At 35.3% G+C, this 26,773-nt stretch overlaps 1 protein-coding gene across 12 annotated transcripts in view; it reads right to left on the bottom strand.

The window, feature by feature from the left end:
- The window catches only part of KIAA0586 (KIAA0586 ortholog), a 140,218-nt gene that overhangs the window by 99,456 nt on the left and 13,989 nt on the right, over positions 1-26,773 (bottom strand). For all 12 annotated transcript variants that reach the window (XM_059373298.1, XM_059373305.1, XM_059373297.1 and 9 more), the window contains 11 exons: positions 25,283-25,436; positions 22,132-22,299; positions 20,431-20,554; positions 15,908-16,040; positions 14,949-15,166; positions 14,220-14,292; positions 12,503-12,730; positions 11,079-11,253; positions 5,124-5,321; positions 3,483-3,670; positions 1,160-1,267 (listed from right to left, as the gene is read on the bottom strand). In XM_059373298.1, coding sequence (XP_059229281.1) covers positions 1,160-1,267; positions 3,483-3,670; positions 5,124-5,321; positions 11,079-11,253; positions 12,503-12,730; positions 14,220-14,292; positions 14,949-15,166; positions 15,908-16,040; positions 20,431-20,554; positions 22,132-22,299; positions 25,283-25,436 — 1,767 coding nt within the window. The remainder of the gene's footprint in view (positions 1-1,159; positions 1,268-3,482; positions 3,671-5,123; positions 5,322-11,078; positions 11,254-12,502; positions 12,731-14,219; positions 14,293-14,948; positions 15,167-15,907; positions 16,041-20,430; positions 20,555-22,131; positions 22,300-25,282; positions 25,437-26,773) is intronic.

Raw genomic sequence — 26,773 nt, 5'->3', positions numbered from 1 at the left:
TCACTTGATATAATCTAGTCCCCAAAACCACATTAGCCCCTCCCTGAGAGAAGAATGATAAACAGTCCAAAAACTTATTTGTAACCATATGTTTTAATAAACTTCTGGTAAAGAAAAAAAAAAGTTATTGATGAAAAAATTAAATTAGGCACAATTGCCATTTAAGGTCAGTTCTATTTTACTATTTTATTTTAAAGATTTTATTTATTTATTTGAGAGAGAAAGCATGCAAGCAGGGGGGAGAGGGCAGATGCAGCTGGAGAGGCAGGCTCCCCACTGAGCAGGGAACCCAACTCAGGGCTTGATCCCAGGATCCCAAGAGCACGACTTGAGCCGAAGGCAGATGCTTAATGAACTGAGTCACCTGGACACCCGTTTTACTATTTCTGATCATGAAAAATTGGTGTTCTCCCTCTCCTTAAACCTATACCCTTGAGGACTACATCTGCTTACAACAGATGAAAGCTGGGGAAAGCAGCAGTGTTATTCAAGTGTGTAGTAAAGTTAGAGCTTCATTATTGAATAGCAAATAAATACTAGGGAGAAATGCCTATTTTTGTATCATGTCAATACTATATTGACAAAGTAACATCCCAAAACATGAACTCTAAACATCACTATGAAATTCATATTCAGGAAAACTATAATTTGATTCCTGTTTAAATCAAGCTTTTTCACCAAAGAAGCAGAAATCCTCTCTTCACATATGAGACAACTTAAATTACCCAAAAAGAACACCAAGGATTGGGCGCCTGGGTGGCTCAGTGGGTTAAGCCGCTGCCTTTGGCTCAGGTCATGATCTCAGAGTCCTGGGATCGAGTCCTGCATCGGGCTCTTTGCTCAGCAGGGAGCCTGCTTCCCTCTCTCTCTCTCTGCCTGCCTCTCCATCTACTTGTGATTTTTCTCTGTCAAATAAATAAATAAAATCTTTAAAAAAAAAAAAGTACACTAAGGATTATCACTTTCACAATGTTTATAAATGTAAGGATCTTAAACAAACTTTCTTTTTCAAATTCATCAGCAATACTAGATTCATTCTGAATCTCTTCCTTAAAACCTAAATTATTATGACATACAATGGAAGACTTTGCATGGAATAATATTAGTTAAACTTCATAGTCAGACATTACACAAAACTATCTGATAAATTTCTGAATACCTGTATCCAAGTTTTCAGAGGAGGACATGCTTCTTTGGGACTAGGCAGAGATAGATCGACATCAGCACTACCATTCGAAATGCTATCAATATCCACATTGGGTAATACCTAAAACAAAACACAACATCCAGCTTTCTGTTCATCATTTTGACTCAAATACCTGTCAGTCTATACATCAGTAACATATATTTAACTTTTTATAAAGAAGTCAATGGATAACAATTTTTTTAAGTTATGATAGAGTATTTTATAAAGTTTAGAAAATAAAGGGGAACACATAAGACCCTATTAAGAGAACTTTATTTTCAGGCGCCCGGGGGCTCAGTGGGTTGGGCAGCTTCCTTCAGCTCAGGCCATGATCTCATCATCCTGGGATCAAGTCCCGCATCGGGCTCTCTGCTCTGCGGGGAGCCTGCTTCCTCCTCTCTCTCTCTCTGCCTGTCTGCCTACTTGTGATCCTGTCTGACAAATAAATAAACAAAATCTTAAAAAAAAAAAAAGATAACTTTATTTTCAATCTTCCCTTTTCTTTTTACTATCCACTTCTTACTATTTCTGATTTTTCATCTTAATTAGGTTATAAGCACCTTTCATGCTCCCATAAACTTAATAATTATATTTTAGATATATAATATTTTAATAATGCCTTAATTATTTAACCATTTTCCTGTTGGTAAGCATTTATGACATTTCTAATATTTCCACTATTATATATATCACCACAAAAAACTTCTTCATATATATATAGGGTTCCCCCCCTAAACATTTCCCCCCCTAACCTGGCATTATTTCATTATGACAGATCACCAGACACTAGATTAATATAGAGCATGAATATTTAAAATTCTTGATAATTAATGCCAAAATGCAGTCCAAATGAGTTCTATTCATGTCGTCAAAAACATAATTGTCTCAGCAATAAGTTTTTAAATGGAGCTATATTATTGTTATTTTAATTTGGATTATTTTAGTAACTAGAAAGATTTAAAGTATCCATTTTCTTGCTCATAAACTGTATTTCCTCTTCTGTAAGATACTATTCAGGTTCTTTGAATATTCCTAGATTTGCACCTGCCTTCTTATTAACTTACAGAAGTTTTCAGATTTAAGAATTAATCCTTTACGGCATAGTCCTTTCATATATTCTAACTGTATGTTTCCCTTTTTACATATGAATTTTTTATATTAGCTTCAGTTTAGATTTTATAGATTCAAATCTATTCTTTTATTATATGTAGGTTTTCTTCTCTCATATTTGGACTTAGCTTCAGCTTTGATAAAGATTCTATTTGATAAAGATTCTATATAATTATCTTCTCATTCTGCTTTTACATTTTACAGTTAAACTTTTGCCTGTTGTCTATTTAGAATTCATGTGCCATACAGTGGGAGGTTAGAGTCTAAAACTGATCTATTTTCCACATTATTAACCAACTACAACATATATTATTTCACTTACAAGACTCCTCTTCCCTACTGATACACAAAGTAATTACTACATATTACTTTTTTTTTTTTTTTTTTTAGAGAGAGGGCAAGACAGCACGAGAGAGAGAGAGAGCACTGGAGTTGGGGGTGGTGCAGAGGGAGAGAGAATCTTAAGCAGACTCCATACACAGCTTGGAGCCTAATATGGGACTCAATCTCACAACTTTTAGATCATGACATGAGCTGAAATCAAGAATTGGACATTTAACTAAGTCACCCAGGTGTCCTATATTACATTTGTTTTAAACAACCAAGACTATTTCTGAAATATTTCTTTGTACAGGTCCAGTACCCAAAAACCCTTTATTCTTTCAAATATCAAAATGATCCTTAAGTTAAAGAAAACAAACAAAAAATTAAACACATGGTCTGTTGGGGGGGGGGGGGTTGCTAAATTGAAATTTGACTTAAGTTATATGTTAACTTAGGAAGAATTGGCAACTTGAATATTTAATCTTCACATATAAGTTCTCTTTCCATTCATTCAAATCTTATATATATTTAAAGTCACACTCGTTCTTTTAAAATTAATTGTAATATACTGTTCAGTTGTTCACTTTGGAAGGCAGCTATGCTCACCACTATACCACCAACGCAGTTGTTCACTTTGGAATATCATCATGTCACTTGGACATGAGCCACTGGCTTAGAAAAAGTAGCTTAGATCATACAGAATAAGGATAGAAGGGTTACACTAATATCACAGTTTTAAAATATAAAAGACCCACAATGAAAGTAAAGTTTTTATGAAGCAATGTAATAAATTTTAAGTGTTAAAGTTAAGCTGAAGATTTTTTTCTTCCTTAAAATTTTCTATTCATGCACCCTGACATACCTGTACAGTAAGCTGAGGAGGATCCTTTTTTTCCGACTTCATTTCTATAATTGCGACGTTAGGTTTCTTTATTCCAGTTTCCATTTTTCGAGACGATGGAGGAATGGAAGTAGTCACTGTTACAGGGTGTGGCTTGTTTACAATTACTCCAGTGGGTGGCATGGAATCACTCTTACTTTGGGTTTGTCCTAAAAAGTTTGGGGAAGAGATGAGTCAACTATTTCAGAAATGAAGGGAAAAATCAAATACACAGCCCAGATCCTTATGGCTGAATTCTCTCTCAACTGAAAAGGAAGCGCCATCCGCAATCATCTTTCTTTCTCTTGTCACTATAGTTGACACACCTACCATGTCATCCTTTCAGCAGCAACTCACACTTACCAGGCACACACGCATGCCAGATACTTCACATGCACTATCTAATTTAACCCTCAAAATAAGCCTCTGAGGTATTAATATTATCCACATTTCACAGTTGAGAAAACACATTTAGGAACAGCATAATTTGCCAAAGGTCATAACAGTAAGCAGCAAAGCCAAGACTAAAGTGTAATGTGTTATACTATGTTATTTTTATTCTCAAAACTTTATACAGCAACAATGGACAGGAATAAAACCAACAACAAAATACTAGTGACTCACCACCAAGACATAGCATGTACTCCCACTGATAGCAATTACCACAGCTATCAGAAACTTAGCTTGCACTTCAAAAGTTCCATTTATTTCCTATATTTCAAAATAAAGAGGGACAGAACAGGGCACTCTTTAAACATAGTCTGACTGGGTTTGAATCCCAGCCAAACTGACTGGGTTTGAATCCCAGCTCCACTCAAGTTATATGGCCTTTGACAAATTTCTTCATTCCTCTGTGCCTTGGTTTCTTTATCTATAAAACTGGTATATTACCGTGTGTTTTATAGTGTGGATTAAATAAATTCATATATGTAAAGTGCTTAGATCTGTACCAGGTACACAGCAGGGACTTTATAAGTATTAGCTACTCTACTTACAGAAGGCATGTTTAAACAGATACAGTTAGCAGGCTGACATGCTATTAACCCATAATATCAAAATTTCTATCTTCTGCTGGAAGATATATCTAAGTCCTTCATCAAATTTAAGAAAGAAGAGCAAAGACAGTAAAAGAAAAAAATAATAGTTAACTAGATTTGAAGAGCTAGTGAGGAAGCAAAAATTATTTGTTGAATTTTTACAATGAGTCTGAGAGACCTCAAACAAGTTAATAACCAACTACTGTGTTTTAGAATACCACACAATTTTTACTTACCACAGCCTAGTTCAAAAGCACATACAATTACTTCAAAGTACTTTGCTGGAGACAGGACATTAAATTCTTTAATTATTATGAAATCTATAACATTCTAAACCTTTTTTTTACTTTGTCTCCTCTATAGCAATGTATTCTAAAATACCAAAGGAATGTTTCCTGTGAGTGAAACTATAGTGGGAGCCCGTTATTTAAGAGATTGCTATTACATGGAGTAAGACACATTCGGAGGCCCTGCCCACAAATACCACAGAGAGAGGAAAAGGTAGGAGACTATCACGTCATTTTGAAAGTTCTGCCGCTGCTGACAAGAATTTAAAATTGGCCCTGTGTATTTTGCTGGGACTCACCTAAAAGAATAGCCATAGGAATTAGATGACCTTCCAGTGTACCGGAAACAGTAGGCATTTCTCTGCTCGGGCTGAACAAGTACTGCTGATCACTAGGAGGCAGCACAGCAGGCACAGAATGTTGGGGCTTGGAATCCATTTTCACAGGTTTTGTTGCATAAAAGTCAGTTTGTGTTCTTATTGACTTGACTTTAGTGCCTGTAATAATAATATTCAGTAACAGAGATTTTAAAATATTGTTGGAACGCCTATCCAGCTAGAAATACAGTAACTCTCCTTTACAGAAAGATCTTATTCTATATAATAAGGTGTAATTACAAGGCCTTAAAATAGAAGTAACACAGAAACCAGGGGTTGGCAAAAACGTTCTGTTAAAAGGTTAGATAGTAAACACCTTAGTCTCATGGGCCTTGTGCTCTCAGCTCCGACATCTTAATTCTGCCACTAAAACATGAAAGCAGTCATGTTACAGTCACAAATAAATGAGTGCAGCTAGGTTCCGATATTACTTCTAAGAATAGGCAGCTAACTTGTAGGCCATGGTTTCTGAGCTCCTGAATACACGTAACAACTTGCTCAACTACTACGACAAAACAAATTCAGTGATTTAATGATAAGGGGAAAAATGTTGAATAAAAGATTAAGAAGAGGGGCGCCTGGGTGGCTCAGTGGGTTAAGCCGCTGCCTTCGGCTCAGGTCATGATCTCAGGGTCCTGGGATCGAGTCCCGCATTGAGCTCTCTGCTCTGCAGGGAGCCTGCTTCCTCCTCTCCCTCTCTCTGCCTGCCTGTCTGCCTGCTTGTGATCTGTCTGTCAAATAAATAAATAAAATCTTTAAAAAAAAAAAAAGATTAAGAAGACTATTCAGATTCAGACTGTATTATTTATTTAACTCATTACATTTTTTCCCTATGGGTACAAAAAAGTTAATTACACCTTTACTCATGACATAATTCTGAATAACCAGTCTTTATCCTCTGAAATTATCCACAGTCAAATTCTATATCTATTCAAACCTTACAGGAGTTAATATCATTGTATTTTTTCCATTCTTGTGAATTAAATCCATATAGACATTAAATCCTGAATTCTTTTTTTAAAGTTTATGTATGTATTTATTTATTTATTTTAGTCATCTCTACGTTTAATGTGGGGCTCAAACTCACAACCCTGAGATCAAGAGTCGCATGCTCTTCCAACTGAGCCAGGCAGATGCCCCTGAATCCTGAATTCTTAAAAACTTAGAAATTTGTTTGATTTCTATGGAACCTGAGGAAAGTGAAAAAAAGTAAAAACATAAAGGAGAAGAGGCTATCTTCTAAATAAACTTCTCACATAACTACATTTTTACTTTTATATGGGAGTAATTTTATGAATCTAGACTTTTAAATATAGCTCCATGATGCCAGGAAGAAACATTTTAGTACCACATCTGTATTTCTTTTTTCATTCTGTTGTCTTGTATTCATTCATTCAATTAAATGAATTTTTCTTGAGTGCTCATTTAAAATATTTGTTTTCAGCATTTCATAGGCATTGCTCCAGATACAGGAAATACAGTACTGAATAAACCATCTGTATTCACAGAGTTTACAGTCTAGTAAGGAAAACAATCAATAAACAAAAATATAACACCCGGCCTTTTTCCAAAGAAGGTAGACAGATGGCCAATAGACATATGAAAAGATGATGACATCACTCATCATCAGGGAAATGCAAATCAAAACTACAATAGAGATTATCACCTTATACCTATTACAATGGCTAAAATAAAAAACACAAGAAATAAGTGAATGTGGAGAAAAAGGAAACCTCATGCATTGTTATTAGGAATGTAAGTTGGGGGGCACCTGGGTGGCTCAGTGGGTTAAGCCTCTGCCTTCGGCTCAGGTCATGATCTCAGGATCCTGGGATCGAGTCCTGCATCAGGCTCCCTGCTCAACGGGGAGCCTGCTTCCCCCTCTCCCTCTGCTGCTCCCCCCACTTATGCTTTCTCTCCTTCTCTCACTCTCTGTCAAATAAATAAATTCTTAAAAAAAAAAAAAGGAATGTAAGTTGGTATAGCTGCTATGGGAAACAGTATGAAGTTTCCTCAAAAAATTAAAAATAGAAATACCATATGATCCAATAATTCCACTATTGGGTATTTACCAAAGAAAATGAGAACACTAGTTCAAAAAAGATATATGGAAAAAAAATAAAAAGATATATGCACCCTTATGTTTACTTTAGCATTATTTGCAATAGCCAAGATATGGAAGCAACTTAAATGTCCATCGATAGACAAATGAAGATGTGGAATATATGTACAGTGGTTTATTACACAGTCATAAGAAAGGAGATTGTGCTATTTGAGAAAACATGGATGGACCTAGAAGGTATTGTTCTATATGAAATAACTCAGACCGAGAAAGACAAATACCATATGATTCCACTTATAAGTGGAATCTAAAAACAAATAAAACTAAAAGCAGAATCAAGTCAGTCAGAGAAAGACAAATAACCTTTGATTTCATTCATATGTAGAAATTAAGAATCAAAACAGATGAACATGGGGGAAGGGAAGGAAAAATAAAATAAGATGAAAACAGGGAGACAAACCATAAGAAACTCTTAACTATAGGAAACAAACTGAGGGTTGCTGGAGGGGAGGTGGGTAGGGGGTTGGGGAAACTGGGTGATGGGTGTTAAGGAAGGCACTTCATGTAATGAGCACTGGGTGTTATATAAGACTGATGAATCAATGACCTCTACTTCTGAAACTAATAATATAGTATATGTTAACTAAATTGAATTTTTTAAAAAACAAGTAAACCCAGAAGAAAAGACCAGAAATTTACCAGATTTTGTAGTGAGATTACCTAGAATATAAAACTTATAAAGCCTTTTTCTGTATTTTCTGTACTTTTAAAATTTAAAATAATGAATAAATTATAAATTATTAATCTTCAGTTACATCTATAGCAAGGATAATGGAGGCCCTATCCCATAGAAAAATGTTTATTTTTGTTTTGATTGCTCAATAAATACAAGTTTTCTTTGTTAAAAACAACAACAAAAAAACCCAATAAACCTAAAAAACAGAATCAGACCTATAAACACAGAGAATAAACTGGTAGTTGCCAGAGGGGAGGTAGATGGGGGTTGGACAAAATGGGTGAAGAGGAGAGGGAGATCCAGTCTTCTAGTAGTGGAATGAATAGCTTATGGGAATTAAAGGCAGAGCATAAGGAATACAGTCAATGGTACTATAATAGCAATCTAACAGGGCAGATGGCAGCTACCTCAGTTGTGGTAAACAAAGCATAATGTATAACCTTGTCAAATCACTAAGTTATACACTGAAACAAATGTAACATTTGTGTCAACTATACTCAAATTTTAAAAAAGCATTAAAAAATAAAAATTAAAAATCATATATATAGGGATGCCTGGTGGCTCAGTGGGTTAAGCCTCTGTCTTTGGCTCAGGTCATGATCTCAGGGTCCTGGCATCGAGCCCCGCATTGGGCTCTCTGCTCAGCGGGGAGCCTGCTTCCTCCTCTCTCTCTGCTTGCCTCTCTGTCAAATAAATAAATAAATAAATAAATAAATAAATAAATCTCTCTGCCAAATAAATAAATAAATAAAAATCTTTAAAAAAAATTTTTTTAAATCATATATATAACATCAGGTTGTGAAAAGTGCTATGAAGATCAATAAGGCAGGGCAAAAGGATAAGAAAAGTATAGGAGGTGGGGCACCTGAGTGGCTCAGTGGGTTAAGCCTCTGCCTTCGGCTCAGGTCATGATCTCAGGGTCCTGGGATCGAGCCCCGCATAGGGCTCTCTGCTCAGTGGGGAGCCTGTTTCCTCCTCTCTCTCTGCCTGCCACTCTGCCTACTTGTGATCTCTCTCTCTCTGTCCAATAAACAACTAAAATCTTTTAAAAAAAGAGAGAGAGAGAAAGAAAAGTGTTGGAGGTAATGTTTTGGATAGCATGGTCAGGGTAGACCTCTCTGAGGAGCGAACAGCTAAGAGCAACAATCCAAAGAGCTGAGAGAGTAAGCCATGCAAATATCTGAGGGAAAAGCTCTCTGGGAAGAGAAAACGACAGGCACCAAGACCCAAGAATAAGCGTGTTTCCACAGTTTCTTAGTTACATCCATCATACTTAAGGGATGCCTGGGTGGCTCAGTTGGTTGGACGACTGCCTTGGGCCCAGGTTATGGTTCCAGAGTTGTGGGATCGAGTCCCACATCGGGGTCCCAGCTCCATGGGGAGTCTGCTTCTCCCTCTGACCTTCTCCTTGCTCATGCTCTCTCTCACTGTCTCTCTCTCAAATAAATAAAAATCTTTAAAAAAAAAAGTGTTACTTAAAATTATTTTTGGATTTTTAAGTATTTTAAGACCTCAAGTTATTTTTTGCATCGGCTGTCAAAAGCCCAAATATAATAGCAAAGTGCCAATAAACAAGCAGAAACAAGTATCATCCATAAGCTTTATACTTACTAATACCAGTAGGATTTCTAGATAAACTGACACCCGATATGATCACCTAGCTTTTAAAAATGAAAGGAATGAGAAGCGAGTTGGGGAAAATTGGAAGGGGAGACAAACCATGAGAGACTGTGGACACTGAGAAACAAACTGAGGGTTTTGGAGGGGAGAGGGGTGGGGGGTTGGGTAAGCCTGGTGGTGGGTATTATGGAGAGTATGTATTGCATTGAGCACTAGGTGTGGTGCATAAACAATGAATTCTGGAACAATGAAAAGAAATAAAATAAAATAGAATTAAAAAAAATGAAAGGAATGGAAAACTAAAGCAATGCGACAGCTCCAACTTCCAGAAAGGATAAGAAACAAAAATGAGTTGGTACCCCCTAGTTATCACATACTGCAGAAGCTTACTGGCTGCCAGAGTACAAGCTGAGAAATTTCAAAATGTAACCACAGTCAACAGACTCCCTATTTAATTAAGACTATGGACACTGAAAAACAATCTGAGGGGTTTGAAGCGGCGGGGGGTGGGGGTGGGAGGTTGGGGGAACCAGGTGGTGGGTATTAGAGAGGGCACGGATTGCATGGAGCACTGGGTGTGGTACAAAAACAATGAATACTGTTCTGCTGAAAATAAATTTTAAGAAATTAATTATTATAAAAAAAATATATAGGACCCTCCATAATGAGTAAATAAATGCCCTTTTTCACACACACACAAAAAAAGAGTTACATTTAAATATTACTAGAGAGGAGTGCCTGGATGGCTCAGTTGGTTAAGTGTCCAACCCTGATTCAGCTCAGATCATGATCTCTGGACATGGGATCAAGTCCTGCAGGGGGCTCCACACTCAGTGGGTAATCTGCTTGAGGATTCTCTCTCTCCCTCTCCCTCTGCCCCTCCCCCCACTCATGCATGTACATGCATGTGTGCTCTCTATCTAGAATAAATAAAACTTTAATAAATATACTAGACTAGTGAAATAGTAGATATGAGTCAAAACATACAGTAAAAATGAAGTTATTTTAGTGGTGTACAAAAAGTACCAAAAAATTTTTTTCACCTTTACTATATAAATCCTTTTATGATCATTTATAGCATTCTTTCATAAAGAACATGATAGAGCAATATCACAGGGAAATGTCCACTTCCCCTGGATTATAATTTAAATTATTCAAGATACCGCCTCATAAATGCAAACTTTATCATGCTTTATATGAAGATACCACCTAATCCTATCTTATCCCACTTATTCCTATCTTGTGCCTTGGTCTATATTTTTTCCCTACTTATTCCCATTTTATGCCTTGAAGTAGTCTATTTCTTCCTACTCTTAGAAGAATTGTTTTCCATGCCTAAGCATTATATAATTTGAACTGCATTTATAAGTCATAAAAAATAAAAGAAAAAATTAAACATTATATATTAAACTGACAGCATAAAAAATAAGGTCTACCACAGAAAAATGAGGTTCCTTACCTTTAACTCGTTCTATGACTTTCGGTCTCTGTGGTTTGGACTTAGGAGATGGAGAATTAAATCGGAGATATGGTCCTTTTTTAAGAGTGCTGCGATGGCCCTGATAAATCGGTTTTCCATAAATTTGCAACATATAATCTTCATCTTGTACCACTGTGGTTGCTTTCAAAAATCCCTAAGCACACAAAGTTATTCAACTCACCAAAAAAATAGTCACCAAACAGATCTCAATTTTCTAAAGCTTTCTTATGCCAGCTTAAGTACGATAATAAGATTTATCAGGTCAGGAAAGTCCTCTATTTTAAATGGCTCTTAAATTCTAGATACAATTTTCAAACTATAGTTTTAATGTTTTATGGTTTTCATAAACATGAAAGGTAAATATAAAAGCCATCCACTCAAGAAACATAAAGGTTCTTATACTACTAAGTATATTTTTAGCCCCACAAAGTAAGGTTTAAACACATTTTATAAAATTATATTCAATCACAATAATATAACATAAATCAAGTCTTTAAAATGATTTTTTATATTCTTAATTCCACCTTTAATCTTTTAGCATTTTTTTTTAAGGATTTTATTTATTTATTCAACAGAGAGAGATCACAAGTAGGCAGAGAGGCAGGCAGAGAGAGAGAGAGAGGAGGAAGCAGGCTCCCTGCTGAGCACAGAGCTCGATGCGGGACTCGATCCCAGGACCCTGAGATCATGACCTGAGCTGAAGGCAGCGGCTTAACCCACTGAGCCACCCAGGCACCCTTCTTTTAGCATTTATTGAGTGCTTTATTTATTTAGCATTTATCTACTACTACTATTTAGCATTTATCTAATAGATAAATTTATTTATTTATTGAGTGCTAATTTCTTTAGCATTTATTTAGCATTTATCTACTAAGTGCTCAGTACTAAATTAGACGCTTTATTGATGTGTCCAACAATCCATGTTTGGTATTGAGAAAGTTACAGCCTAATGAGAGCAGCCAAAAACATACCCTCCATAGCATCTAGTACCAAATCTCACAATCACTAGGCACTAGACATATTTGCTAAACTGGAAAATAAACCCAAAAAAAGGTATATTCACACATATACATGCAAAGACAAAATACAATTTTGAGTAGCACAAATAAGAGAATCTAATTTTTAGACTAGATGACCTCTAGATATACCTGTTATAACTAAAATATGATGATTCTAAGTTTGAGATCTCAGAAGGAAGAAATTACGTATTTTGTGCACTGCTTTCCACATTATGAATGCCCAAAACCCTCAATATCAATAGTTTAAAGATAGTTTATTTTTATATAGTCCTTCACATTTTTAAAAAACATTCTCATATTCAGTTCATTATTTATAGCTTAAAGGAAATGAAATAATTAATTATAATGCAACCTTCACATCACAAAACCAGAGTAGGATCTTACTTCTTTTCTCTCTTTCTGTAGGGTTGAAGCAGGCATGCTCTTCAAGAGTGGATTTCTAAAATGCTCCTCTTTTTGCTTTTGAGAATGTTTTCTATGAAGTACAGAATTGTTTACTGTTTTGTCTTGCATGTTAATTTTAATATCTTTACTCATATTCTGAGCTTTCTTGGTCCTTTGAGTCTTCTGATCAAATCTCTTTTGTTCATAATCTTTTCTTGCCAGTTCATCCTTAACAAAAGCAAAATTTAAATTACTTAAAACATATCCAAGTAGTGCTTTCACAGCTAAAGTATCAGAATTTATTTTCCGCTATTATAGAAATATACTTTGGCAGTTTCAAATACTTTGTAAATAAATTACATTGGTTTACATATGAATAAAAACTCTCTAGAAGAATAAAGAAAAACTAAAAAAAATCAGTGCCTTATGGAGCAGGGGGAATGAGAAATAATATTTGAGGTACAAGAGTAGGAGGGTAAGTTTTCATTATAAACCTCATAGTTTTTGATGTTCGAACCATAGTACTGGAGTAAATGTTGAAAAAGTTAAATTAAAAAAAATTTTTCAAAAAGTAAACAACTTTGTAATAAAACTCTGTAATAAATATTTATAAATTAAAATAGCTCTAAGAATTAAACAAACATACTTTGTAATGAATTCACAGTAACAGAGTGACATATATTGCCAATTGTCTACAAAGCCAAAACTAACCTCCAAATCTTCTATTTAATATATTTTTTTTTTTGGTGCATCACATAATATTTCTTCATAACATTAGAGATATAGATTCTTAAACAACAAAGTTTAAAAATACATTTTGGCATTTATTGCTGTGGCAACTGAACTAACACATCGTCTTGCTATGATTGTGAGGAAGCATATACACACATCTTACAGCCAGAAAAAAACACTTTGCACCCAAAGATGAAAATAACAGTGTTGCTTTGTCTAGTTCTGTTCCCTCAAATGTATATACATTTTAAGAATTTCTTTTAAACTACTGACCCTCTAATTAAAACTCTCCTAGATTTTTGCAATGCTAATCTCTAAAGATCCACCCTGAGCTTTGGGATGTGATAAAGTAGTACCTGTTTCATCCAGAACTGACTTGTGTAAACTTAGTAACCTTAGAAATCATGTGGGGTATTTTCCTTTACATAATATTGTTGTTTTCACTTTGGCAAGCCAGTGCTTCTAAATCTGCAGTCTTGAAATGTTTTTTAAATACACTTTTTTCTTCTTTAAATACTTTTGCTAAATTTTCTTTCAAATTACTCATATTTTAGTTATTGTCCAACAATTTGCCACATAAGAGCCCTAATTTATGAGAAGAAGCACTTGCTAAGTAAAATGAAACTCATTACTAAGAGTAAAAGTACTAAGTAAAGAATGAAATGAAAAATTATAAGTAGACTTATACATAAGGAATGTTTTGAGAGTAAGTATGATTCTTACAAATTATCTCTTCAGGGGTGCCTGGGTGGCTCAGTGGGTTAAGGCCTCTGCCTTCGGCTCGGGTCGTGATCCCAGGGTCCTGGGATCGAGCCCCGCTTTGGGCTCTCTGCCCGGTGGGGAGCTGGCTTCCCTCTCTCTCTGCCTGCCTCTCTGCCTACCTGTGATCGTTGTCTGTCAGATAAATAAATAAAATTAAAAAAAAAAAAAAAAGAAAAGAAATTATCTCTTGAGAATTCCCTTAATTGTTTTTTCCAATATCTACCTGAATTTCTGCAGAAATAGTTTTAATCCACTCATCCACTGTCTTTCTGATCCGAATCTTCTCTGACATCTCTCTACAAAAGGAAAAAAAAGAATTGTCTTAAATTAGCATTTAATGTTCTGAGAATAGGACCTAGATCAGGACTCTTATCTAGTTTTAAATCTACTATGTAGCCCAATAGCCTTCATCTGAAAAGGAAAAACCAACGTTAATAGTTTTCATCAAATGTTTGAAGGATGTTTGAACAGATCCCAGAAGATACATATCATAGAGAGAAAAAAAGATTTAAAGGAAAATTTTACATCTGTAAAAAGTAACAGCCACATGTATATAATATCTAATTATAGTGAGTCTACATTGTCAAAGGAAATAAAGAACCTTTTCAAAACACCAAAACACATTAAGCAAAATGAAGCATATAGAAAAACAATTACGAAAGCTTATGCAGGGGCACCTGGGTGGCTCAGTCATTAAGCGTCTGCCTTCAGTTTAGGTTATGATCCCAGAGTCCTGGGATAAGCCGTAATTGGGCTCCCTGCTCAACAGAAAGCCTGCTTCTCCCTTTCCTGCTCCCCCTGCTTGTGTTCCCTCTCTCGCTGTCAAATAAATATATAAAATCTTTTTTAAAAAAAAAGAAGAAAGAAAGAAAGAAAGCCAGCCAGCCAGCCAGCCAGCCTATGGGACTGGCAGTTTCATAAATAACCTGGGGATGCCAACATCCTATCTTACCTGTTAGTAGACAGAGCATTAATAAATGAATACATGGCAGCTCCATCTTTGGCACGAATAATAGCTTCCAGGTTTTCTTCAAGGACTTTTTTATTGTTTTGTACTCCCCTCAAAATCTTCTCAGCATCTTTCAAGATGGATCTTTTATTGGTTGTTTGAAGCTTAATGGAATTCTGTGGAAGATCAGCAAGCCTTGACATAATCAGAGATTCTTTTGGCTTAAAAGGAAAAAAAGCAAAAATGTTACTATATAAAGTTCATATTCATTATTTTAATGCAAATGAGAGCTATTACTATAGTTGGGGCCAGATACTATACCAAAATATTCCAAGGACTCAATTTGTCCAATTAAAGAGCTATAAAAGAGTCCTTGCCTGATGGTAACTACACTTATTATGGTTAGCCTTTCATAATGTATGTTTGTCGAACCTCTATGTTGTACTCCTGAAACTAATATTGCATGTCAACTATACTTCAATCAGAAATAAAAAACTAAAAAATAAAATTGGCAATTAAGGTTTCTTTCCATTTAGAAGTACTAATGTGAACGTTACATGAAATAGGGCTGGAAGTCCACGGAAGTGCTGGGCAGTCCAGTGGCCAACCAAAGTTATTATCTGGGAAAGAAAGCTAAAACAATATAAGAGCAAGCTGGCTCAGGTAGGCGTGGCAGACACTTTGGACTGGATAATCGGGGTCATTCACAGGTCTCTCTCCCCTTTTTCTCCTCTCTAATAGAAGCTGGAAAGCTAGCCAAGGAGTCATGAGTAGAGAAAAGAAGAAGAAAAAAAGGTCTTCTGGAAAAGTTTTGTAAAAGAGAACAGACTGAATTAACATGTCTTTTTCAGTACTGTCTCTTCATCTTTCTGCTTGCTTTCTGTCGTGATAACTGTTATCTTTCTTCATAATTTTTACCTTTACTAATCGTCATCAATTTTAATATCCTGTTTCCACTTTACCTGGAGTATACCATTTGTTTCTTTCCTTTTTTGGCCAGGATCATGAGGAAAATCATCAGACCTCTGTACAGTCAATTTAGCTGCTCTTAGTTCTTCAGAGGAAGTAAATCTTGGAGAGGATAAAGTGTCACTGCTATGAAAGATTTAAAAACAAAGTTTCCTAAATTATCATAAATTCAGTAAACATTTGAATACATAAATCTGAGATATCTTTAGTTACATATTACTAAATGGTATATTATTAAACTGTATAATGAAATTAATCGGTTAAGTGATTAAACATATCAAAAACAGAAAACACAAGATACAAAATTACTCTGATCAGACTAGGTTAGGCATAGTAGGAAAAGAGCAGAAAAAGGTTTTGCTTTGAAGAAAAGAATGTCCAGAAGCTCTTCTAGAAGGATGGAGTGGGCGCCTGGGTGGCTCAGTGGGTTAACGCCTCTGCCATTGGCTGAGGTCATGATCCCAGGGTCCTAGGATCGAGCCCCATATTAGACTCTCTGCTCAGCAGAAAGCCTGCTTCCCCCACTCTCTCTCTGCCTGCTTCTCTGCCTACTTGTCATCTATGTCTTTCAAATAAATAAAATCTTAAAAAAAAAAAAAAAAACAGGTGGAGTAAGATCTCTAAAAATCTACTCCTCCGTAAGAGCAAAGAGAACACTAGCAAAAATGGTCAAAATCAGCTTTTTCAAAACTCCGGAAATGAAAGGACAACAACTAAAGGATAATTTAATCAAAAAAATGACTGACTTTCAGAGTGCCTGGGTGGCTCAGTAGGTTACGCATCTGCCTTCAACTGGGGTCACAATCCCAGGCTTGTGGGATCTAGTTCCACACTGGGCTTCCTGCTCAGTGGGGAGCGTGCTTCTCCCTCTCCCCCTGCCCTTCCTTCTGCTCATTCTCTCTCTCCCTGAAATAAATAAAATTTAAAAAAGAAAAAAGAAAATGACTCTCAGTAAGAACAGCAAGCTTTATGGCATTTTTAATTTGTCTCACTCCAAGAACCTTTTCCCCAATTCTCTGGCAGCTTTGAAAATTAACAGCTTCACAACCCTTATAGCTATGAAAACCAACAGCCAGCAACAACTCGAAAGAGCAGAACAGGTTTGGAGCTCCTTAGAAAGTCCCACTCGTAGGGTTTCTCTTTATTTGACCTGACTCAGAGTTAGCTCAGTGAGAAATCTTAACCACAGGTCAATTTTTGAAAACAGCAGCAAGTATTTAACATCTCAGCTGCCTGAGGCAATAAGAGGGATGCCAATAAACTAAAACTCAGGGGAATGAGATGTCCACAGTGGAGCCTAACACGTTACCAGGGATCTAGAATGCCATGTGCATGTATAGGGTTCTGTGAATGTCCAAGTAAAATCTGAGAAAAGCCTAATCTCTCACATCTGGCTGATACTGAGGCTTTGTGCAAGTTGCAAGTTAAGGTTAAGACAGACTTATAGGGGCACCTGGGTGTTAAGCCTATGACAGACATAAGTGGGTTTAAGCCTCTGCCTTCAGCTCAGGTCATGATCCCAGAGTCCTGGGATTGAGCCCCACATCAGGCTCTCTGCTCGGCAAGGGCCCTGCTTCTCCCCCTCTCCCTCTGCCTGCCTCTTGCCTACTTGTGATCTCTGTCTGTTAAATAACTAAACAAAATCTTAAAAAAAAAAAAAAAAAAGACAGACTTATAAAGTGCCAGAACGCTGAAGGTATGCTCCAACACGATATACATGCATATGTGCGCGCACACACACACACAGAGCCCCTTGACACTCAGAGAGAGACTTACAGGTTCAAGATAGTTAAGGAAGTCTCTTTCTCATTAGCAGACTTAACTCACCAAATAGAGACCTACCATACATGACAAAGAACACACATTTTACAGAACTCACCCAGGAAAGTCACTAAACAAACAGCAACAACACACCTTAGGGGATGGAAGAATCTGATTTTCAGAGTTGCCACACTATATTATTTGAAATAGTCCAATTTTCAACAAAAAGTTTTGAGACACACAAAGAAACAAGAAAGTATAGCTAGGGGCGCCTGGGTAGCACAGTGGGTTAAAGCCTCTGCCTTCAGCTCAGGTCATGATCCCGGGGTTCTGGGATCAAGCCCTGCATTGGGCTCTTTACTCAGTGGGGAGACTGCTTCCTCCTCTCTCTCTGCCTGCCTCTCTGCCTACTTATCATCTCTGTCTGTCAAATAAATAAATAAAATCTTTAAAAAAAAAAAGTATAGCTAAACAGGAAAAAGCATAGTCGATACACACTGTGCTAGAGGAATTCCAAATATTGGATTTATTAGGCAAGAACTATAAATTAGTTATTATTAAAGGAAACTATGTTCAAAGAATTAAAAGAAAACATAAGAATGAGGTCTCACCAAGTAAAGAATATCAATAAAGAGACAGAAACTATTTAAAACAAAGACATATAAACAGGATTTCTGGAATTGAAAAATATAATTGAAATATAAACTTCAATAGAGGGCCTAAACAGCATATTTGAGTTGGCAGAAAAAAGAATTCAACAGCTTAAAGATAAGTTATTGAGATTATCCCATCTGAGAAACAGAGAAAAAAAACAATGAAGAAAATTTAAGAGGGAGGCCTGTGTGGCTCAGTTGGTTAAGTATCTGCCTTTGGCTCAGGTCATGATCTCAGGGACCTGGGATCAAGCCCAGCATCATGCTCCCTGCTCAATGGGAATATGCTTCTCCCTCTTCTTCTGCCCCCTTTCCTGCTGTACACACTTTCTCTCTCTCAAATCAATAAATAAAATATTAAAAAAAAAAAAAGAAAATTTAAGAGCCTCACAGATCTGTGAGATACCATTTAGAGTATCAATAAACAACATAGTCCTAGAAGAAGAGAAAGGTTATGTGTACTGTTTAACTATAAATAGTGGCCCAAAAAGCTCAGAAAACAACTCAGAAAGTATAGTATAAGAAACAAAAAGATTAATGTTTAGATAATATAAAAGAAGAGCATATGGAGAAATACTGGAATAGAAAAATACATAAGACAATAGAAAACACATAGCAATAAGACAGACATAACTCTTTTATTAGTAATTACATTAAAAGCAAATGGCCTAAGACTGTATTCTTCACATAAAACCACTAAAACTGTGGCTTACTTTTAATTTTTATTACCACAATTTATATGACATTCAAGATAAATAAAAATTTATAGACTAAATAAATAAAATAATATATAATAAATATAAATAATAAAAAATATTTATTCATAAATAAAATTTATTTTATTTATAATTATATATTGTATAGTATATAATAATAAATAATAACAGATACTGAATAAATATAAATTATAAATATAAATGTTTATTTATAAATAAAATTATATTATTCATAAATAAATATTTATATTTATTTATTATATTATTGATATTTATTAATATTTATAAATAGAATATTTATTTATTTATTTATAAGATAAATAAAATTTATTTTATGTATCTAGGTCATGACCTAGATGTACTTAATTTTTTAAAAACTATGAATGTAAAATTTCAGGCATACACAAAAGTAGCAAGAATAGTGCAATGACTTCCATACCCCCTTCTTTATATTAATCAGTAACTCATGGCTATCCTCATTTCATCCATATTCTCAATCTGGTTTACCCTATCCTGCATTGGATTATTTTTGAAGCAAATCTCAAATATCATTTCATCAGAAATAAATAATCTGGGGGCACCTGGGTGGCTCAGTCAGTTAAGCGTCCAACTCTTAATTTTGGCTCAGGTCATGAGATGAAGCCCCTCTGGAGGACCCACGCTAGGGTGGAGCCTGATTAAAATTCTCTCTTTCCTTCTGCCCATCCCCTCCCCCTCCTCATACTCACCTTCCCTCTCTCAAAAAATAAGTAGAAATAGAAATAAATAATTGCATTCATTAGAATTAATCTGCATCTTGAGAAATTAAGATAAATTCAGTTTATAACTATAGTAAAGGGGTAGATATATTAACAGCAGAAAATAGTAAATCTAGGATAACTTTTTTTTTGAAGATTTTATTTATTTATCTATTTGTTTATTTCAGAGAGAGAGCAAGTGAGAGAGAGAAAGAGAGAGAGGTGGTGGTGAGGGGCAGAGGGAGAGAGAGGAGTGGACTCCCTCTGAGCAGGGAGCCGGATGCTTGATTCCAGGACTCCGAGATCATGACATGAGCTGAAGACGCTTAACCAACTAAGCTACCTAGGTGCCCTCTAAGGTAACTTTTTAAAAGCAATGTTATACATTTATCGAAATTCCTAAAGAAATTTTCGAAATATAAACAAAGTTCTTTAAAAAAAAAAAAAAAAGATTTATCTGAGAGACAGCGAAAGAGAGCACGAGTGGGTGGAGGGGTGGGTTGTGGGAGAAAAAGGTAAGGTAGCTGGACACAGCTCCATCCCAGGACCCTGGGATCATGACCTGTGCCAAAGCAGACACTTAAGTAACTGAGCCACTACATAAAGCTCTTTTCAATATAGCTTTTATTCCAATGTCTTGTTTTTTTACCTGTCACTCTTCTCAACATTCCATCCTATTTTTGACCTAGTTAGTAAGGTTTTATCTGAAGATTCACTTTTTCTTGTTGAAGAATCATGGTTATTCAAAATCTGTTCCAATAGTCTTACATTTCCTGAAATAAAATAAATACAGTATCATTTTTCAAGTACTAAGTCATTTCCTTTTTATACAATAGCTCACATATATTTGTACTGTTATCTTCTTCGGATGATTATCTATCTACTCAATTCACTTTAAAATGTCAATTTTAAATACACTCACCCAATAAAACTAAATATTTATAACTCATGTAAGCTACATTAGTAAAATTTTAGGTCTGAATTTATTTCCATCACATAAAAAAGGAATTTGATGAGCCACGACATCATCAAAAACCCAGTAAACTGCATGATTTTTATCAATAAAGGGAGATTTGACTGTTTCTTTATAGCAACTGTTAGTCAAATCGTCCCTTTAATAAAGTTACATAGTAACTTTTATCTCTAGGTGAGGTTGGTTTATTAAAGATTTTAGTATCCTTAAAAACTCTTTAAATGCATCCAAGACAAGACTCAAATTCATTTAAGTGATTCTAAGAATAAAAGCTTATATTTAACACTTTAACTTCTTTTACTAGAAGGGCTTTAAGGGTCTTTAACAAATTATTTCTTCAGGTCACTTATAAAAGTTCTTGTTTCCTATTAAATTGTTAATAGTGTAACACTTTTTCCAACTGAACACAGTAACAAATGTTAAATTTCTCTGAGTTCCACTATTGAAATTCACACCTAAAAACAAAATAAGGAAACATGCTCTAAAATGATCGGCTTTTACCCTATGACCCTGTAATTGCACTACTGGGTATTTACCCCAAAGATACATTTACCCCAATGTTCATAGCAGCAATGGCCATAGTTGCCAAACTGTGGAAAGAACCAAGATGCCCTTCAACAGACGAATGGATAAAGAAGATATGGCCCATATATACAATGAGTATTATGCCTTCATCAGAAAGGATGAATACCCAACTTTTTTATCAACATGGACAGGACTGGAAGAGATTATACTGAGTGAAATAAGTCAAGCAGAGAGAGTCAATTATCATATGGTTTCACTTACTTGTGGAGCATAAGGAATAACATGGAAGACATTGGGAGATGGAGAGGAGAAGTGAGTTGGGGGAAATCGGAGGGGGAGATGAAGCATGAGAGACTGTGTACTCTGAGAAACAAACTGAGGGTTTTGGAGGGGAAGGGGGGTGGGAGGTTGGGTATTAAGCCTGGTGGTGGGTATTAAGGAGGGCATGTATTGCACAGAGCACTGGGTGTGGTGCATAAACAATGAATTATGGATCACTGAAAAAAAAATAAAATTTAATTTCATTTTAAAAAGTTAATTCACCATAAAAATGATCAGCTTTACCTTTAGTAAAGCATTATTTTTTTATTAATAACAAAATTTGTTCATTATAGGTTCAAGTAATAATCTATAGAAAATAATCAGAATTATAACTGTATACCTCTACCTCCTACAAAGAATATAAAGAAGATTGATTTGCCTAGTAAGTATCATTTAAAGAAAAATACTAAAAAAAGATTTAGTTACTATTAGGCACATAAGAAAATAATAAATCAGGAGTATGGAAATCTGTTCCTAATTTGACGTAGGTCTAATAAAAGTATCAGATGCGAGTTATGATTGCTTTATTACCTCTATGACCTGACATCTCCATATTTTCTTTCTCTTCTTTAGGATTTTCCCTCTTTGATATTTTATCATCCTTTGAAACAGGTACAGGAGCAAACCTGCGAGGTGCTGGTGTCTCCAAAGGAGATTTCTGTTTATCAAAACCCATATCTTCAACCTCTCTAAAAGGTGCTTCAATAGAAAATAAAGAAAATAAATTCAACTTATTTTTTTAGAAAACATTAATATATAGAATATTACTCTTCCCCATATTTTAAAAATAAAACTAAAATTATGTAGGATACACAAATTAACAAGTACATAGAAACAGCTCTCAACAAGTGCATGGGTTCAAAATATAACCCATAAAAATTTTACACTTACAGCTAACAAATATGAAAAAAATCAATATGACAATATTCTGTGCTATTTAAGCTATGGTGAAAATGGCATAGCCAGACACTACTCATGGCAATGAAAACTAATAAAACCATCTGGCACTAAGTATAGGAAGTCTTAAAATGTTTATATATTTTAACCTAGTAACCTTACTCTTGGGAATTTATCCTAAGAAAATAACCTAGAAGAAAGAAAACATTAAATACATGATGATTTATGGGGCACCTGGGTGGCTCAGTGGGTTAAAGCCTCTGCCTTCAGCTCAGGTCATGATCCCAGGGTCCTGGGATCGAGGCCTGCATCGGGCTCTCTGCTCGGCAAGGAGCCTGCTTCCACCTCTCTCTCTATCTCTGCCTGCCTCTCTGCCTATTTGTGATCTCTGCCTGTCAAATAAATAAATAAAATCTTCAAATAAATAAATAAATAAATAAGTGCATGATGATTTTATCACAGAATGTTTATAAGTAAAAAAAAAAAAAAAAAAAAACCTAAAATCTGCCTAAATGCCCAAGAACAGGATAATGCCCAACAAGTAAACTGTGACTATTCTTTTATCATTAAAAATTAATATTATGGAGGCTTACTTGGTTAAGCAACTGCCTTTGGCTCAGGTCATGATCTCAGGTCAGGACCTGAGATCAAGCCCCACATCTGCTCAGCAGAGTGTCTGCTTCTCCCCACTGTCTCTTGTGCTTTCTCACTCACTCTCTCTCTCTCAAATAAACTCTCTTAAACCTACACTGGTGGGAATGCAGCCACTCTGGAAAACAGTATGTAGTTTCCTCAAAAAGTTGAAAATAGAGCTACCCTACAATCCAGAAATCTCACTACTGGGTATTTACCCTAAAGATACAAATGTAGTAATCCGAAGGGGCACGTGCACCCAAATGTTTATAGCTGCAATGTCCACAATCGCCAAACTATGGAAAGAACCTAGATGTCCATCAACAGATCAATGGATAAAGAAGATGTGGTATATATATACAATGGAATACTATGCAGCCATCAAAAGAAACGGAATCTTGCCATTTGCAATTACATGGATGAAACTAGAGGGTATTATGCTGAGCAAAACAGGTAAATGAGAGAAAGACAATTATCATATGATCTCCCTGATATGAGGAATTTGAGAGCCAGGGCAGGACATTGTGGGGGCTAGGGAGGGAAAAAATGAAACAAGATGGGATGAGGAGGGAGAAAAACCATAAGAGACTTTAAATCTCAAAAAACAAACTGGGGTTGCTGGAGGGTTGGAGGGAGGGATAGGGTGGCTGGGTTATGGACATTGGGGAGGGTATGTGTTATGGTGAGTTATGTGAAATGTGTAAGTCTGATGATTCACAGACCTGTACCTCTGTGGAAAATAATGCATTATATGTTAATAAAAGCAAATTTTTAAAAACCAATATTATGAAGATAATTACATAAAACATGGGAAATACTTCTGATATGCTAGTAAAAAAAGCAGTACAAAATCATATTTATGCTAAATTGCAGTACATAAAAATAATGTATGCCCAAGAAAAAGTATTGAAAAATAAAAAGTTTAACTTGTTGAAGTTTAAATTTACTCATTTTTTTCCTTATATTTCTTTTACTGTCACTAAGACATACAAAGAAAGCAAATCAGTACACAACCAATAAAACATACACTTTTCCCCTTAAAATTCAAGTCTAAAAAAACAAAATTTTGAGCAATTAAGTCTTCAGAACTGAGAATGAAGTTAAGTGTCCATGTCTATGGCTGGAGCATACTGAACCCTGAGTTGTGGCTGTAGCTCTGAACAACCCACTCTCAAGTCCAGTGACCTGGAGCAGGCAAGTCACAACCTCCCTGTGCTTCATCTTCTTTGCTTTCGACTTAAAAATTGACTCATGCCACTTTCACAGCAGTTTTGTAAGGACCACTCCTTTGTGGAAAAACATAAAGCAACTTACAAGTATAAAGAATCTTCAGTACGTCTATAAAACAACAATGGTGTAACAAATCAAATGTTGGGGATATTGTACTACATGGATCTGGATATCATTAAAGGGATAGCCCTTGATTTTCAATCAATTCATTCAATAATTTAGAAACACATTTGTTTATTTGATTTCTTTTTTTGCTTTTTTTTTTGGTTTTGGGGTTTTTTTTTTTTACTTTTTATTTTCTAAGTAGGTGCCACACGCAGCGTGGACCCCAGTGTGGGGCTTGAACTCACAATGCTGAGATCAAGACCTGAGCTAAGATCAAGAATCAGACGCTCAACTGCCTGAGTCGCCAGGGACCCCCATTTATTCATTTATTTTAAATTCCAGAGGTTTAATACAAATACACTATGCACTTCCTTTGTTACTATAAACAACGATTTTTAAGATTCTATGAAAATAAGCAAACATATTACTAACTAAAAATAATGTGAAATAGTTTATTACTGTACTCAGGTCATTTCTCTCCTCATAAAATCAAGAAAAATGGAAAATACACAGTTTGTCAGAGAATTGGAAAACTGATTACAAACACTGATATGAGATATGTAAAATTTTTCTAAACTTATATGTGCTTTTGACAATTTGTGAAGGTTATTTATTAAAATCAGTAAGTAGGAAATGATCCCTAACTAGACACAACGAATTTTGAAATGACCTAAAAATTACCTAACCTAAAAGAAAACTAATTTTGTAAAACAAAGACTTAGTCTTCTACTGCCTATTAAACAAGTTTTGGGCTGACATATTATAAAGAACATTCGTAGGTAACATTTTTCATTCACAGAGAACTAGACATTTTTACCTTGTTTGGAAGCAAATGTGTTCTGTGAAGATAGATCACTGCCACCATGATTAGAAAAGTCTGGTTTTCCAGAATACTTTTCCATTGCTCTAGAAGGGGGCATAGCAACAGGCTGAAAACTACTGGTCTTGAGCGCAGCACTAATGAAATGAGTCTGGAAAATATACAATTATTTTATCAACTTCAAATACCATTTGAAAGAGTTAGATGACAAACTACACTGAAATTTATTAGAGGACCTGAAAACAATATGTTAGATTTAATAAACGATAAGAATACATACATTACATGTAACTATCCACTGTAGCAATGATGTCACTGGGTTAAGCCTGGCTCTAATGTGACCTTGATCATTTGAGTTAGCTATTCTAAACCTCAGTTTCTTCCTTTCTACTTCAGAGATGGCTTGAAGACCAATGAGGCATGCTAGGAAATGACCAAAAGGAAGGGGCTCTAGTCCAAGACATCTACTTCAACCAAAGAATTTCAAACCAAAATCTCTCCTCTTCTCTTTTATATCCTGGATGATTTCATTTGAAGGGTTAAAATTCTTGCTAAGAAGCACCCAAATTTGTAGTATTAATAATATATATGCATTTAAATACAAATGAGAGCTAAAATGACAATTTTCAGCACTATTTATTAAAACATCCGGAAATTATATGTATCTAATAAAACTGATTTCAAAAGTCTTATGAGGTAAAGGAAAATCTAAAAATATTTACAGTTTAACAGTTTTTTTCTCTCTACACATATCTTAAAAATGTGTAGAGAGAAAAAAAAATACGTAGAGATCTGGGGTGCCTGGGTGCATCAGGGGGTTAAAGGCTCTGCCTTCGGCTCAGGTCCTGATCCCAGGGTCCTGGGATCGAGCCCCGCATCAGGCTCTCTGCTCAGCAGAGAGAAGGGAGACTGCTTCCCTTCTTCTCTCTCTGCCTGCTCTCTGCTACTTGTGATCTCTGTCAAATAAATAAATAAATAAATAAATAAATAAATCGTTTAAAAAAATGTGTAGAGATCTCTCTACATAAAACAAATGGGAGAGACTCAATAAATTTCACTTCATTAAGCATTTATTGAACTACTAATATACCTAATATGTCACTAAAACTTCAACTTTCCCTGTAATTATGAGCTTTATAAAGAAGATGTCTACAGGGCGCCTGGGTGGCTCAGTGGGTTAAGCCGCTGCCTTCGGCTCAGGTCATGATCTCAGGGTCCTGGGATCGAGTCCCGCATCGGGCTCTCTGCTCCGCGGGGAGCCAGCTTCCTCCTCTCTCTCTCTCTGCCTGCTTCTCTGCCTACTTGTGATCTCTTTGTGTCAAATGAATAAATAAAATCTTTAAAATAATAATAATAATAAAAAAATAAATAAAATTTTTAAAATGCTATCTTATAAAAAATAAAAATAAATAAAAATAAAACCTTACTTTGTATGGCCATAATTATTCCAATAAAAATACTATATTCAAACACATGGAAAGCTCAAGC

Source organism: Mustela nigripes, chromosome 13, assembly GCF_022355385.1.
Source record: "Mustela nigripes isolate SB6536 chromosome 13, MUSNIG.SB6536, whole genome shotgun sequence".
Classification (NCBI taxonomy): Eukaryota; Metazoa; Chordata; class Mammalia; order Carnivora; family Mustelidae; genus Mustela; species Mustela nigripes.
This window is presented reverse-complemented; position numbering and strand designations above follow the sequence as displayed.